General features: G+C 57.2%; 1 protein-coding gene across 1 annotated transcript; it reads right to left on the reverse strand.

The window, feature by feature from the left end:
• Positions 1 to 475: 475 nt before the first annotated feature.
• On the reverse strand, positions 476 to 2,515 carry POU3F3 (POU class 3 homeobox 3). Its single transcript, XM_038769440.1, is given in 7 exon segments — positions 476 to 1,166; positions 1,281 to 1,516; positions 1,629 to 1,801; positions 1,905 to 1,993; positions 1,996 to 2,308; positions 2,310 to 2,386; positions 2,389 to 2,515. Coding segments are annotated over 7 exon segments (1,650 nt in total). The 5' UTR covers positions 2,494 to 2,515; the 3' UTR covers positions 476 to 509.
• Between the last annotated feature and the right edge of the window lie 10,304 nt (positions 2,516 to 12,819).

Here is a 12,819-nt window from a genome sequence, read left to right on the forward strand (position 1 = left end):
TCTACGCGCGCGTGTGTGTGTGTCTCTCCCCCTCTGCGTGTGTGTGTGCGCGTGTCCCTCTCCTGTCCTGCCTTTCCGCGTGCGTCTGTCCATGCTGCTGTCGCTAGGGCTTCGGGTGTCGGTGGCGGTGGGCTCCTGTCTCTCTCTCTCTCTCTCTCTCTCCATCTCTCTCTCTCTCTTTCTGTCTCTGTGTGTGTGTGTCCGCTGTCTCTCCCCCTCCTGGTCTCTGCGTCCGTCCTCCCCCGTCCGTCCATCCATCCAGTCGATCGGTCGTATTTGTTGAGCGCTCACCGCGTGCAGAGCACCGGACTGAGCGCTTACCCCGCACCCACCCGTCCGTCCCCGTCTGCGGTGTCCGTGCGTGTCCCCGGCCGTCTCCCCCGCCGCCCCCCGGGCCCGGCCCTTCCCTCCCCCCCCCGGCCCTCCCCTTGCCCTCCCCTTGCCCTCCTCGGCCGCGGGGCCCTCCTCCCCCCCCCAGGCCCCTCCCGGGGCGCCCCTCCGGCCGCGGCTCACTGCACGCCGGGCTGCAGGCCGTGGTGGGGGGGCGGCGTGTCGGCGAGCACGGTGCCCACGGCGCCCACGGTGCCCACCTGCGAGTACGGCTCGTCGGCCGGCTGCGGCTGGATCCCCGGCGGCGTCATGCGCTTCTCCTTCTGCCGCCGGTTGCAGAACCAGACGCGCACCACCTCCTTCTCCAGCTGCAGGCTGTCCGCCAGGTTGGTGATCTCCTGGGCCGACGGCTTGGGGCACTTGAGGAAGTGGCTCTCCAGGGCGCCCTTGACACTCACCTCGATGGAGGTGCGCTTCTTGCGCTTGCGGCCCTGGGCGGCGATCTTGTCGATGCTGGTGGGGCTGCCGGTGGACGAGTCGGCCTCCTCCAGCCACTTGTTGAGCAGCGGCTTCAGCTTGCACATGTTCTTGAAGCTGAGCTGCAGGGCCTCGAAGCGGCAGATGGTGGTCTGCGAGAAGACGTTGCCGTACAGGGTGCCCAGGGCCAGCCCCACGTCGGCCTGGGTGAAGCCCAGCTTGATGCGGCGCTGCTTGAACTGCTTGGCGAACTGCTCCAGGTCGTCGGACGTCGGCGTGTCCTCGTCCGAGTGCGGGTCGTGGCCCGGCAGGCCGCCGCCGCCTCCTCCTCCGGGCAGCCCTCCGGGCAGCCCCCCTCCTCCTCCTCCTCCCCCTCCTCCTCCTCCGACTCCGGGTCCCAGGAGCGGGGGCCCCTGCGCGTGGTGCGCGGCCGGGAGGTGCGGAGGGGGGTGGTGGTGCGGAGGAGGGGGGTGGTGGTGCGGGGGAGGGGGGTGGTGCGGGTGCGGGGGGTGGTGCGGGTGCGGGTGGTGCGGGTGCGGGTGGTGGTGGTGCGGGTGGTGGTGGTGCGGGTGATGGTGGTGATGCTGCTGCTGCACCGCGTGGTCGCCCAGCTCCGGCGGCTCCCCCCGCACCAGCCCCGGGTGCACCAGGCCCTGCCCGCCGCCGCCGCCGCCGCCGGTGCCGCCGCCCCCGGTGCCGCCGCCGCCCCCTCCTCCCGCCCCTCCTCCTCCTCCCGCCCCTCCGGCGCTCCCCCCTCCTCCCCCTCCCCCTCCCCCTCCTCCCCCGGCGGCGGCCCCTCCGGCGGCGGCCCCCCCCGCCGCCCAGCATGCCGTTAACGGTGAAGCCCCCCGGCTGCGAGTAGAGCAGCGCCTGCGGCGGCCCCGGGGGGCCCGGGAGGTGCGCGGCGGCGGCGGCGGCGGCGGCGGCGGCGGCGGCGGCGGCGGCGGCGGCCCCCCAGCCCCCCGGGTGTCCCTGGTGCGGGGGCGGCGGAGGTACCGGGGGCGGCGGCGGCTGGGGGGGGCGGCAGGTGCTGGGCCGGCGGCGGGGGAGGAGGGGGCGGCGGCGGCGGAGGGGGAGGGGGCGGCGGAGGAGGAGGAGGAGGAGGAGGGGGCGGCCCGCGGTGGTGCAGCGCCGGGCCCGCGTGGAGGTCGTCGCGGCCGGCGCCGCCCTTGCCGTCGGGGGCCCGGCGGCGGGGGGCGGCGGCGGCGGGGGCGGGGGCGGCGGCGGCGGGGCCGGCGGGGGCTGGGGGCTGGCGGCCAGGCCCACCGCGCCCCCGGCCCACGGAGACCCCGCCTCGGCGGCCGCGGCGGCGGCGGCGGCGGCGGCGGCGGCGGCGGCGGCGGCGGCGGCGGCGGCGTGGGGCAGCGCCGTCACCCACTGGGGCCCCGGGCCCAGCAGGTGCCCCCCGTTGCCGGCCGCCATGGCCCCCTGCATGAAGTCGCTCTGCACCATCTTCACGGCGGACGGGTCCCCGCGGTAGCCGGCGCCGCCCCCCGCCGCCCCCCGGCTGCAGGGCGCCGCCCCCGGACCCGCCGCCGGTGCCGCCGCCGCCGCCGCCCCCTCCGCCGCCGCCCCCCCCCTCCGCCGCCCCCCCCCTCCGCCCCCGCCGCCGTCCGGGTGCCCGATGGAGCCGGCCGCCAGCAGCCCGCTCCCCGGGAGGTAGGGGTTAGACGCCGCCGTGGCCATCGCGCTCCGCTCCCGCCACCCCACGGCCGCCACCACCGCGGCCGCCGCCGCCGCCGCCGCCGCAGCAGCAGCAGCCGCCGCAGCAGCCGCCGCCGCCGCCGCCGCAGCCGCCGCGGCCTCCCCCGGAGCCCCCGGACCCCCTCCTCCCGCCCCCTCCTCCTCCCTCCTCCTCCTCCTGCTCCTCCTGCTCCCGCTGCTGCTGCTGCTGCTGCTCCCGCTCCCCTCCCCCGCGTGCTCCCCCTCCCCGGGGCCCCGCCGCCTTCTCCTTCTCCTCCTCCTCCCCTCTCTCTCCTCCTCCTCTCCTCCTCCTCTCCTCCTCCTCCTCCTCCTCCTCCTCCTCCTCCTCCTCCTCCTCCTCGGCCGCCTCTCCCGGTTGCGGCTGAACCGGGCCCCGCGGCGACCCCCGCGTCGTGCCGACCGGCGCTGCAGCCGCTCCCCGGGAAGGGGGGGTCGGCTGTCGGGGAGCCCTCCCTGCCTTCCTCCTCCTCCTCCTCCTCCTCCTCCTCTTCCTCCTCCTTAAGGGACGGTCGGGATTCCCCCCCTGCCCCCCCCGCGCCCCCCTGGCTCCAGCTGGAGTCTGTTTCGGGGGGGAGGGGGCGGCCGGGTGGTCCTCTCTCTCTCTGTCTCTCTCTCTGTCTCTCTCTGTCTCTCTCTGTCTCTCTGTCTCTGTGGCCGGGGGACTCAGGAGCTCCCTGCTCCCGGCCCACGAGGCGCTCAGTTCACCTGTCAGCGGGAAGCCGCGCCGGAGGGAGCGACAGAGGGAAAAAGAGACGGGAAAAGGGGGGTGGCTGCGGGTCTGGGGGTGCGTGTGCGTTTCGGGGGGGAGTGGGGGTGAAAAATCAGCAGACAACCCCCTCTTCGCCTCCTCGCCCACTTTCTCCTCTTTGCTTTAAGGGTGGCATCTCACTCCGCCCGGCATTTTCGTTTCCCTCGCGGAGCCAAACTTTTTTCTTCTTTTTCTCTTTCCCGGAAGGCGCGCGGCCGCGGCGGTGGGAGTGGGAAGGGGACTAGGTAGGTAGGTAGGTAGGTAGGTTGGTGCGGGGTGGGGATGGGGGGGGCGGGGGAGTCGGGGAGGGATGGCCGGGCTCCCCCCTCCCCTCTCCGGTCCTCGTTTCAAGTTCGGCGGGGTGGTCCTAAGCAAACTTCCCGCGACGATGCATGTCTCCGGAGTCGCTATTGCGGGAGCGCTCTGCTCTCTCTGAAACCAGCCTCCTTCCCCATCCTCCTCGCAAGAGTCCCCGTCTGGCGAGGCATCTCTCCTTTCGGGGCAGAAACGAGGAAACAAATGTAACGAGAAAAGGAAAGAAGGAGAGGAAAAAAAAAAAGAAGAAGAAGAAGGAAAGCCAAACCCAACCCCAAGAGAGGGCGAATCGTTCGGTTACCTTGATGCCGCCGGCGGTTTGGAGGGTCGGCGCCTTATAGATAGTTTTTATCCCAGCCGTGGTCCGGAGCCCGAGGAGGAGCGCGTCGGTAGAGCGGGGCAGGTGCGGGCGTCTGCATAAGGGGTTATCCTCGGACGCGCAATAAACTCCAGGGAAGAAGTTGTCGAAAAGGCTGGTCGAGGGCGCCGGGGAGGATGCGCTCGGCGCCCGGGAAGCGCTCGATAAATACGACTGAACGAATGCCGGTAGCGGTGCCGACGGCGGGGGTGGTGGTGGAGGAGCGGGAGCGTAGTCGGAGCTGGAGAGGTAGTGTGAGCTCTCTCTCTCTCTCTCTCTCTCTCCTCTCTCTCTTTCTCTGTCGATCTGACAGCTCTCCCTCTGTCCCTCCCTCACAGAGCGGGGACTGTCGAATGTTTACCCTCCGCCGACAGCGAGCATCCACCACCACACTTTCCCAAATACAAGGCAACCGAGGCGCCAGGGCCCCCGCGGATTGGCTACCCGCTGCGTGATTGACAGCCCCGGAATGACTGGCTCGGGACGCGCGGCCCCCCTTCCGGCCGTTCCGATTGGTTGCTTTTTAATTGAGGCGAAACGTCGGAGAAGCTGGAAATCTGTCCCCCTCTCCTCCTCCCCCTCCCTCCCATCTTCCCTCCCTCGCTCCTCTTTCTCCTCCCCCCGGCTCCCCACCCCCGGCCACCGCATCTTAACTCTTCGTGTCCAACAATAGCCTCTGCGTTCCCCGACACGGGGCGGTAGGGAAAGGGTCGAGGGAGGAGGGAGAGCGAGAGACGGAAAGGGAGGGGAGGTGAAAATAATAATATAATGATCATCATCGAGAGTCCTCCACCCAGCCCAACCACCTCAGTCCGTCGGTGGTTCCGTTACAAAACAAACAAACGAAAAAAGGCAACCGTAAAACTCCCCGCTTCAACCACCTCATTCGAATCGGTACCTAGGGAGAGCGGTGTACTCGTACGCCCCCAAGTTTTGCTCTGTCGTTCAGCGGCCACCGGCCGCCCCGGCCAACCGTCTTTCAGTGTCTGCTTTGTTTTCGTTCCCCGGTTGCCCTCGGCGTGGGAAATCCACCACCGCCCAGATTGCGCCGTGCCTTCTGGACCTGCCCGCTCAACTTTGAGCGTGTGCGTGTGTGATGTGTGTGTGTTATGTGTGGTTTGTGTGTACACACACGGGGGAGGACGCCCTCCCCCAGACACCACACTGGAAACCACCACCGCCAACAACAGCAACAACGAAAAAAAACCCACCCCAGCCTCTCCCCTTTCCCGGACCCATGTGGAAGAGGCAAGAGCCCCCTTGGTGGCCGGAGAGGGAGAGGGGTCCAGGGTTCACCCATCTGCCTCCCTTCTCCGAGCGCCTGTGCTTTGCCTCCGAGTCCAAGGATGGGGGAGACCTGCCGGCATCCCCTGCCCCTCCTGCCCCCTGCTCCCCTGCCCCGGCCCTGAAAAAGGGGAAGCCGGACCGCAGCCGGCGTGGTCCAGAAGTCTCCCTGGCCCCGCCGAAAGAGTTAAGGGGAGAAGGCAGAGAGGAGAGGAGAGGGGGGCGGCGGGGAGGAGGGGAAGGCGGCGAGGGAGGGAGGAGGGGAGAGGGAGCGGGAGCGATGCGACCAAGCGGAAACGCTGCACACAGGCAACCTCAGTGAACCAAGAAAAAAGAGAAAGTGGCAACGAAAACAAGGGCAAATTGAACACTCCTCGGGGATTTCCAATGAAATAACACAATTCGGACATTCAATGAACACATCTTTGCTAATGATGGTGTATGCGTTTGGCAATCCTCCCTCCTCCCATCTTCCCCCCCCCCCCCCACCTCTCAGCTCACCATCTAGTATCGATGCAGGCGTGCGTGCATGGGGAGTGGGGGGGGTGGATGAATACATGTGTCCTGGCTACACATCTACCAACCTCTCACATGGGTGCTTGTGTGCGTGTGTCCGTGTGTGTCTGTGTCAAGCGATTGTGTGCTGCGGAGAGAGGAGGGGGAGCGGGGGGTGGTGGTGTCGACAGAAAGCCCCGTGTGTATTCCCGTTAAAAAAAAAAAAAGGCGCACCTTTCCGTCCTCCTGCTAATAATTTCCCTGCAGAAATCCAGCTAGAGGAACTCGGGCTGAAAACTGAGTTCAATCCCAATCGCAAGTACGCAGGGTTTGCGTGATTCGAAGATTAACTGTAGCCCGGTAGCGTTTATTTAGGACCGCGTCCAGCTCCGGCTTGCACGGTGCGAGATACCATCTTTGGTAGGTTTAGAAAAAAAAGAAACCCATTAATGTGAAGTAGAACGATCTGAAGGGGGAAGGGTAACTGAACCCCAAACATAACCATAGTTTAGGGTTTTCTCGGAGTCTTCCAAAGGTTACTTGGAGTAAATCCGTCTATCTGTCTTTCCATCTCTCCATTAATATCTATAGGCAGAGGTGTACGGACCCGGTACTTGATCCAACACAGATTTCATTGAATAAATCTGAAATCTCCAGGTGCAGACGTTTGAATAGTCCGTGCCAGACCCCTATGTTTTCCTTTCCAGCCGATTTTGCTTGGATCAGGCTCAAAAACCGAGTGAGTCTCGTGGTTTTGTTTACACTGAATGGGGGTGGGTGGGTGGGGGGATAGGAGCGGTGCCATGGGGCCGCCTTTCATTAATATACAGTGAGGATTTTGTCTAAATTACTGCTATGAATTTCACAGTACAGGCTTTCAAAAGCCGTCTCAGGTGGTCTGATGAAACGTGATAGCACCTCTGCAAACAGATCTACTTTCTTTTAAAAAAGGGGGGGGGGGCTGGTGTACCTCCCCCCTCCCCCGAAAATGTTGCACACGTGGACAACAAAAATATACTTGTGTTGGAGTTTGGCCCCAATCCCCTCCTCCCCCCCCCCGCCCTCCCCCCTTCTCACTCTATTTCCCTCTCGATCCCTCCTTTACCCTCCCCCCGCCGCCCTTCGCGGAGTGTGATTGTTTTGTCTGGAAAAAAATCCAAAGTATATAACAAGGGGGGAACAGTTAGTGCTGATTTCCATTTGCATAAATTTTCATATATTTTGGTGAAAATAATAGACTAGCGGAGAGCTCGGCTTAGTGGAGTCAGTGGAAAGGAAAGTCTTGGGATAGAGCGTGCCGTTGGAGTTGAGAACGTTGCTCTCTCCCTGCCTCTTTATTAAACCCCCCAAAATAAAACTTCTTTCTTTAAAAAAAATCTAATCCTGGAAGTTTGCTCGGTAAGTGTTTTTTTTCCTCTGTTTCCCTCCTGTTTTTCTCTCCGCCCCCCCCCCCAACCCTCAACCTCTCCTTCGATTTATTGATTTCATTCTTCCTGTCTTCTTTTACATCTTATGAAATTATTTTCAGCGTTTTGGACAGGGCGGGAAACGCAGGGTAAGACTGCGGAAAGAAGCGAGAGATAGGATGGGGGAAGTGGTGGCGGTGGTGGGGAGGGGGGGCGAGCGGGGGGAAAGGAACGGAAAACCTACTTAGTGAAATATTACCTAAAAAAGCATGGATTTGGTCCAGAAGCTCAAGGCGCTAAAGTGATTCCTTCGTTTTAGAAAGCCCTCTGGTTCCTCCTTCAGTTTTCTGGGCACTGCTCATTATTGTTGATTTTGAAAGGGAGATGGTGTTGGGTTTTTTTTGGGGGGGGGGGAGGGAGAGGGTGGTACACGGTAGCGACTTTAAAGAGCGGAGTATGATAACGTTAGGCTGTTTTCTAATGTTTCTTTGGGAAAATCACTTCCGATGGCAGGAGTGAGGGGAGGGGGGAAACGCTTTAGTCAGCAGTAGGCCGGCAAACTTAGCGGCAGGGTAGTGAGAGTGCTTAGAGTAGAAGGTATAAAGAGGAGGGGGTGTTGGACGCTAGCAAGGACCTGGGGGTGGGGGTGAGACGAGGCTGTGACTGGGAGATGGTGGTGGGTCGGGGGGGGGGGAGGAGGTAGAGGAGGAGAGAAAGAAGAGAAGGAAGAGGAGGAGGCGTAGGAAACGGAGGAAGAGGAGGAAGAGTAAGAGATAAGGGGAAAGGAGGAGGGGGAAACGGAGGAGGAGGAGGAGGAGGAGAAAAAGAGGAGGAAGAAGAGCGCTGCGGTTCCCACACGGGGTTAATGTAGTATCTAGGGAACAGGCGGTTTAAAATCCCATCTCCAGTTCGGGAGTGAAAGTCCATCACGAAAAGGGAATAATCAATCAAAACTAACCAGGATACCCCTTCCTTTTATTCTCTCGGGAGCTGGGAGCCTCGGGCTTGCGCGGCAGTTTCCACTTTGGGTTTTGGTTTTTTTTTTTTTTTTTTGGTCTGATGGTCTTTCTCTCGCCATGAGTTTCCACTGCCCGTGAGTCCTTTTTAACTGAGAGGTGCGGGCCGCTGGCTGGAAACTCTGGTAGGACGCGGGGTTAATTCTGAAACGTCGCAGGGTGAAGTTTAGCAGGCCTCGTATGCCTCCTGAGAACTCACTCGGTCCGATTTCTAACGGTCAGAACCTTTTCTGGAGGCTCGGTTGGGATTTTGGGGGGTCTTTTCGGGGGGTGGGGGAAGATGGGCAGGATTCTGGTGTGACTGCAGTTGATTTTTTTTTTCCAGAGAGAGGGATTAGTAGGCGGGAGAACAGAACGATGCTTGATTTCACTTTTGAACACCAGACACGTCGTCCTTTAATAGAATTAGGGACTTCTTTGGAAACGGTCGATGCCCGAATCAATAAAATAGCTTGTAAAGCTAGGAAGGAAGAGGTTTCAATTTTTTGGGGTGGGGGTTGGAGGGAGGAGAAAGAGCGGGGGAGGGGAGGATGGGTAGAAGGAGTATTGACACGCTAGCTAGCGACTCCTTTGACTGGGGTTAACTCCGTGGACTCCACTGGAACAGATGCCATATAGAGCTTCTCCCTGAAGATCATTTGTTTCCTTGATGGGGAACATTTCTGAGCAGAACATATTGGTTGCCATAGAGAAAGAAATAAAAGGAGGAACACTAGTCACATTAAGCTATATGTTTGTGCACTGGGCTTTAGATAAAAGGGCTCTCTGGTTCAGCCAAAGAGAAGAAGCCGGAGCAGAGTTTCCTAGCTCCACTAGAACTGGCTTTATTCTGTTTCGGACTTTTACGGTTGAAACATATAAGCTAATTTTATTGGTTGTCGTTAATTTTATATGACACGGTTTACTGAACAAAATAAACTTTTGAAGTGTTCGGCCGCGGGGCGGGAGGCCGGCAGGGGGCGCGCTAACGCGGTCCAGGCCTCGGAGAGGAAAATGTTAGCGGCTTGAGGAGCGATTTTGCTCCTCGCAAACTTGCCAGGGGAACCGACGCCCCCGGTTTTATGCCCCAGTCTCAACCGTTTTATGGGTGATATCATCCTGCCAAATAGGGGCGTGATCTGTATTTTTTTTTATATAGGATTAAGAAGCGAAAGATTCCCCGCACGGGAAGTCGGTGAAGTGGATTTGGTCCAGAAAAGACCCCTCACCAGGTTTAGCTAGGAGAAAACAGTCATTTGTACAAAGCAAGCCTCTTTAATTGAGCAAACTCTTCACGGCAATCCTCCAAGTTAGAGAATCTTGGAAATGGACTCGAGCGAGCTAAAACCCAGAGGTGTGCGGAAGCAGAAATGTACCGCCGGGTCTCTGGTGCACATCCCAGCCTTCACCTAAATAGAACTCTTAAACACTGGAAAGAGAGCAGAGAGATCTGGGACCTCTTTACTTCATTTAAAAATTAATTGAGAAGGAGCAGGAATACCGCGGAAAGGCCTAAAGTTTCCCCTTCATGGGTTTGCGTTTAAAAGGAAATGCGAAACATCTACTTACCTAGCCTAGCTGTCCCTGTGTGGGTATCCTTTATTTAACCATATCATCCTATTTCACATCACTTTAAAAAGTTCTGAAAAATGGGATGAGGTTTCCCTTCACAGGATTTACGGGCCGAGAATGGAAAGTAAGCTTCCTTGTGATGGCCATTCTTCATGGTTACCGAAACGTTCTTAAATTCGAAAGAGACCCCCCCCCCATCAAACAAAACCCAAACCCAAACCCCCAAATAAACAAACCTTGAAACTCGAAATATTTGGGGAAAATTTTTATTTTACCAATTTATTTACACCATTTGGACCCTTCCCCCCTCCCCCGACTAATGGTGGCGTCTAAGACTTTTTTTTAATGATTCCAGCTCTGATACAAACGCAAGGGTTAAGCTTTGAAAACCCTCCAGTTCACATGGATAGAACAGTGACCCGAACCTTCAGGTGTTAAGCACCTGCAAAATGGCAGAGAGCCCAGGCAGGGAGAGAACTCATTTCACGTCGAGCTGTAAGCAATGGACGGGCAAAAGACATCATCTCTCCAATTGAAATGACACGAAAAGTTGGGGTATTTTTCACTTAAAAATCCCGGATAGCGTGCGTAACTCACCCTAGTAGCATCCAGTCTAATGTTCAAACATTAGTATCCAGGTTAAAGATAGTCCGGAGATCCTAGCAAGGAAACCCCCCTCCCCCCCTTTCCCCCTGAAACACACACACGGTAGATGTGTTTTATGTTTTACCGTTGTTGTTTTCTCGGGCAACATCTTCCACCTCTAGAGAAGAGCCAACTCTGTAAGAGAACTAAATATTTTTTTTTTAAAGTGATTAGAGGCACCTAAATGAAAAAAAAAATCAGTTTGACCAGACATTTGGCAGTCTGGACACTGACAAGATCCTAAACGATTAAGATGTATTTTCAGAGTAGGATTTTCTTCTCTTCCGTCACCAGAGCTGGTTATGATCTTTGATTTACCATTGTTTATCATACAGTATGCGTGTGTATGTTTTACTTACCCCCACCACAAACACACACACACAGACTCACACACACACACACGCACACACAGACTCACACACACTGCTAAACCCACCCGTATGCAATCTTTTCAGGGAGAGCTGAGATTTTGCCACCTTGGCAGAGAGTTGCACTTTAGTTCACTTTATTTAAAAGACAGCACTCTTCTTTTCTATCTTTGGCTGGGTATGAAATCCAAGTAAACAGGAAATCAAACCCCGAAAGGAGCAACAAGTTAATCTGACAGCCGAGAGTTTTGATCCAGACTGTTCTAAAACACTGTAATTATTTCGGGGGGGACCTGATCAAGATATAAATTAAGACCCAAAGGGCCAGGCAAGGCCACAGATTCTTTTAATTGCTGGAGACAGGGAAATCGCCTTTGCCAAAGGGGAGATTGACTCGCAGAGCCGAGGTATTACCAATGCAAAGTGGATATTTATTCATTTGCTTCTATTTGAGAATGATTAGGTGTATACTATTGCAGCCGTGGAGAGCAACCGACTGATTAGCATTTACAAATTAAAATGTTAAGCACACTCGCGATCCATACAGTCGGCTATATGCACGGAGGGAGAGAAGTCTCTAAACGAGACCATTTAAGGGAAAACGGAGGCTTGTCAACTTAGAAGCTGAGACGGGACCCCTCCCCCGTGTCCTAGCTCCGAGCCCTTCGGGTCTCCTCTCTGGCCAAATACACTCTGTAAACGATCTGCGGAAAGCAGACAAGTGTTCAGGGAGACCCTGAATGGGGTGTAGGGAATCGCCAGAACCACAAAGACTTTTTGATCAGGAAGCCCCAATGAAAAACAAGGATGCGTGTGTTTGTGTGTGTGTGTGTGTGTGTGTGTGTGTGTGTGTGTGTGTTTGTGTGTTTGTGTGTAGGGGCGGAGAGGGGCGATCTTTCAACAGAATCAATTTTGAAAATTCGAAATGTTGGGAAAATAGGAGCTCACTTTGTTTCAAAGTCAGCGATTTCTGTCCGCTCTTGCTCTGCGATGCACTTCACCGCGGGACTACGTTTGTGAAAGTTCCAAGTCACTGGAGCGGTGTCTGTTGACCCATTGCTGAAAATCGAATTGTCTTAGGACCGAGCTCATGGTCCTTTCTTCTTCCTTATTGAGTTATTTATACAAATACTTGGACATGCCCTAGAGAAGAATAGAAATGACAGTTTCCTGTTTCTTTTTAAATGTGGAAGCACCTATCCGTTTTAATTGGGAATGATGCTAGATGTTTGGAGGATTTAGAAAGCTAGCCATTCCAAAAAGTGTGTGTGTGGGGAGAGAGAGAGAGAGAGAGAGAGAGAGAGAGAGAGAGAGAGAGAGTGAGAGAAAGAGAGAGCCCTGGGTATGCCATGACTTGACTTTTCGCGGCCTGAGACCGGCAACCTCTGAGTGGCTAAGAGTAATTGTGGTCCACCAGAAAACGGTCCGTGCAGTTTGGCAGCTCTGCTTTTTATTATTAGATTTTTTGACATTTGAACTTGTCTATTGTCTGAGGAGCTGGGTGCAGACTAAAGGCTGATCTCTTTTGGCATTTCACACAAACACGCACAGGCTGTCTATTCTTTGTGAATGCCCCGTCCCCACTCCCCCCGCCCGCACCCAGCTCCCCTCCCCGCAGTGGATGCAACCCAACTGATACTTTCATGGTCGAGAAGGCATCTTTCTTTTCTTCTTCTCCGGACAGCCTCTTTTCAGCATCCCCTCCTCGGTCTTGAGAACTTTCGAATGTTTGACCGTGGACAGCAGCACTATTTGAGTTTCAGCATGTTTGATGGAGGGGCTTCTCCGGGCTTTCAGAGCCAATGACTTATTTCCCCGGGTTTCACCCCACCTATTGTGACTCCCACGGTAAAAGTTAACATCGCCCTTTAATTCTTGTCGTGTCCCGTAAATTCAACCCACCCCCACCCCCAACCCCTGCCCCGGGCCCGATTTGTAATAATCCTGGTCACTTGATAGGTCTGAGGGCGGGGGTTCTGAGGTTCAGAGGGACATCGAAACCCTTCCCATCCTGATTCTTGCATCCTCCCCGGAGGAAGAAACTACATAGCAATACGCGTGGGTTCTTTATTGGATTAAAATCGTAAAACCAATAAGCAGTCCCATATGACTTCACTTAGAA

This window comes from Tachyglossus aculeatus, chromosome 2 (genome assembly GCF_015852505.1).
Source record: "Tachyglossus aculeatus isolate mTacAcu1 chromosome 2, mTacAcu1.pri, whole genome shotgun sequence".
NCBI classification, from domain to species: domain Eukaryota; kingdom Metazoa; phylum Chordata; class Mammalia; order Monotremata; family Tachyglossidae; genus Tachyglossus; species Tachyglossus aculeatus.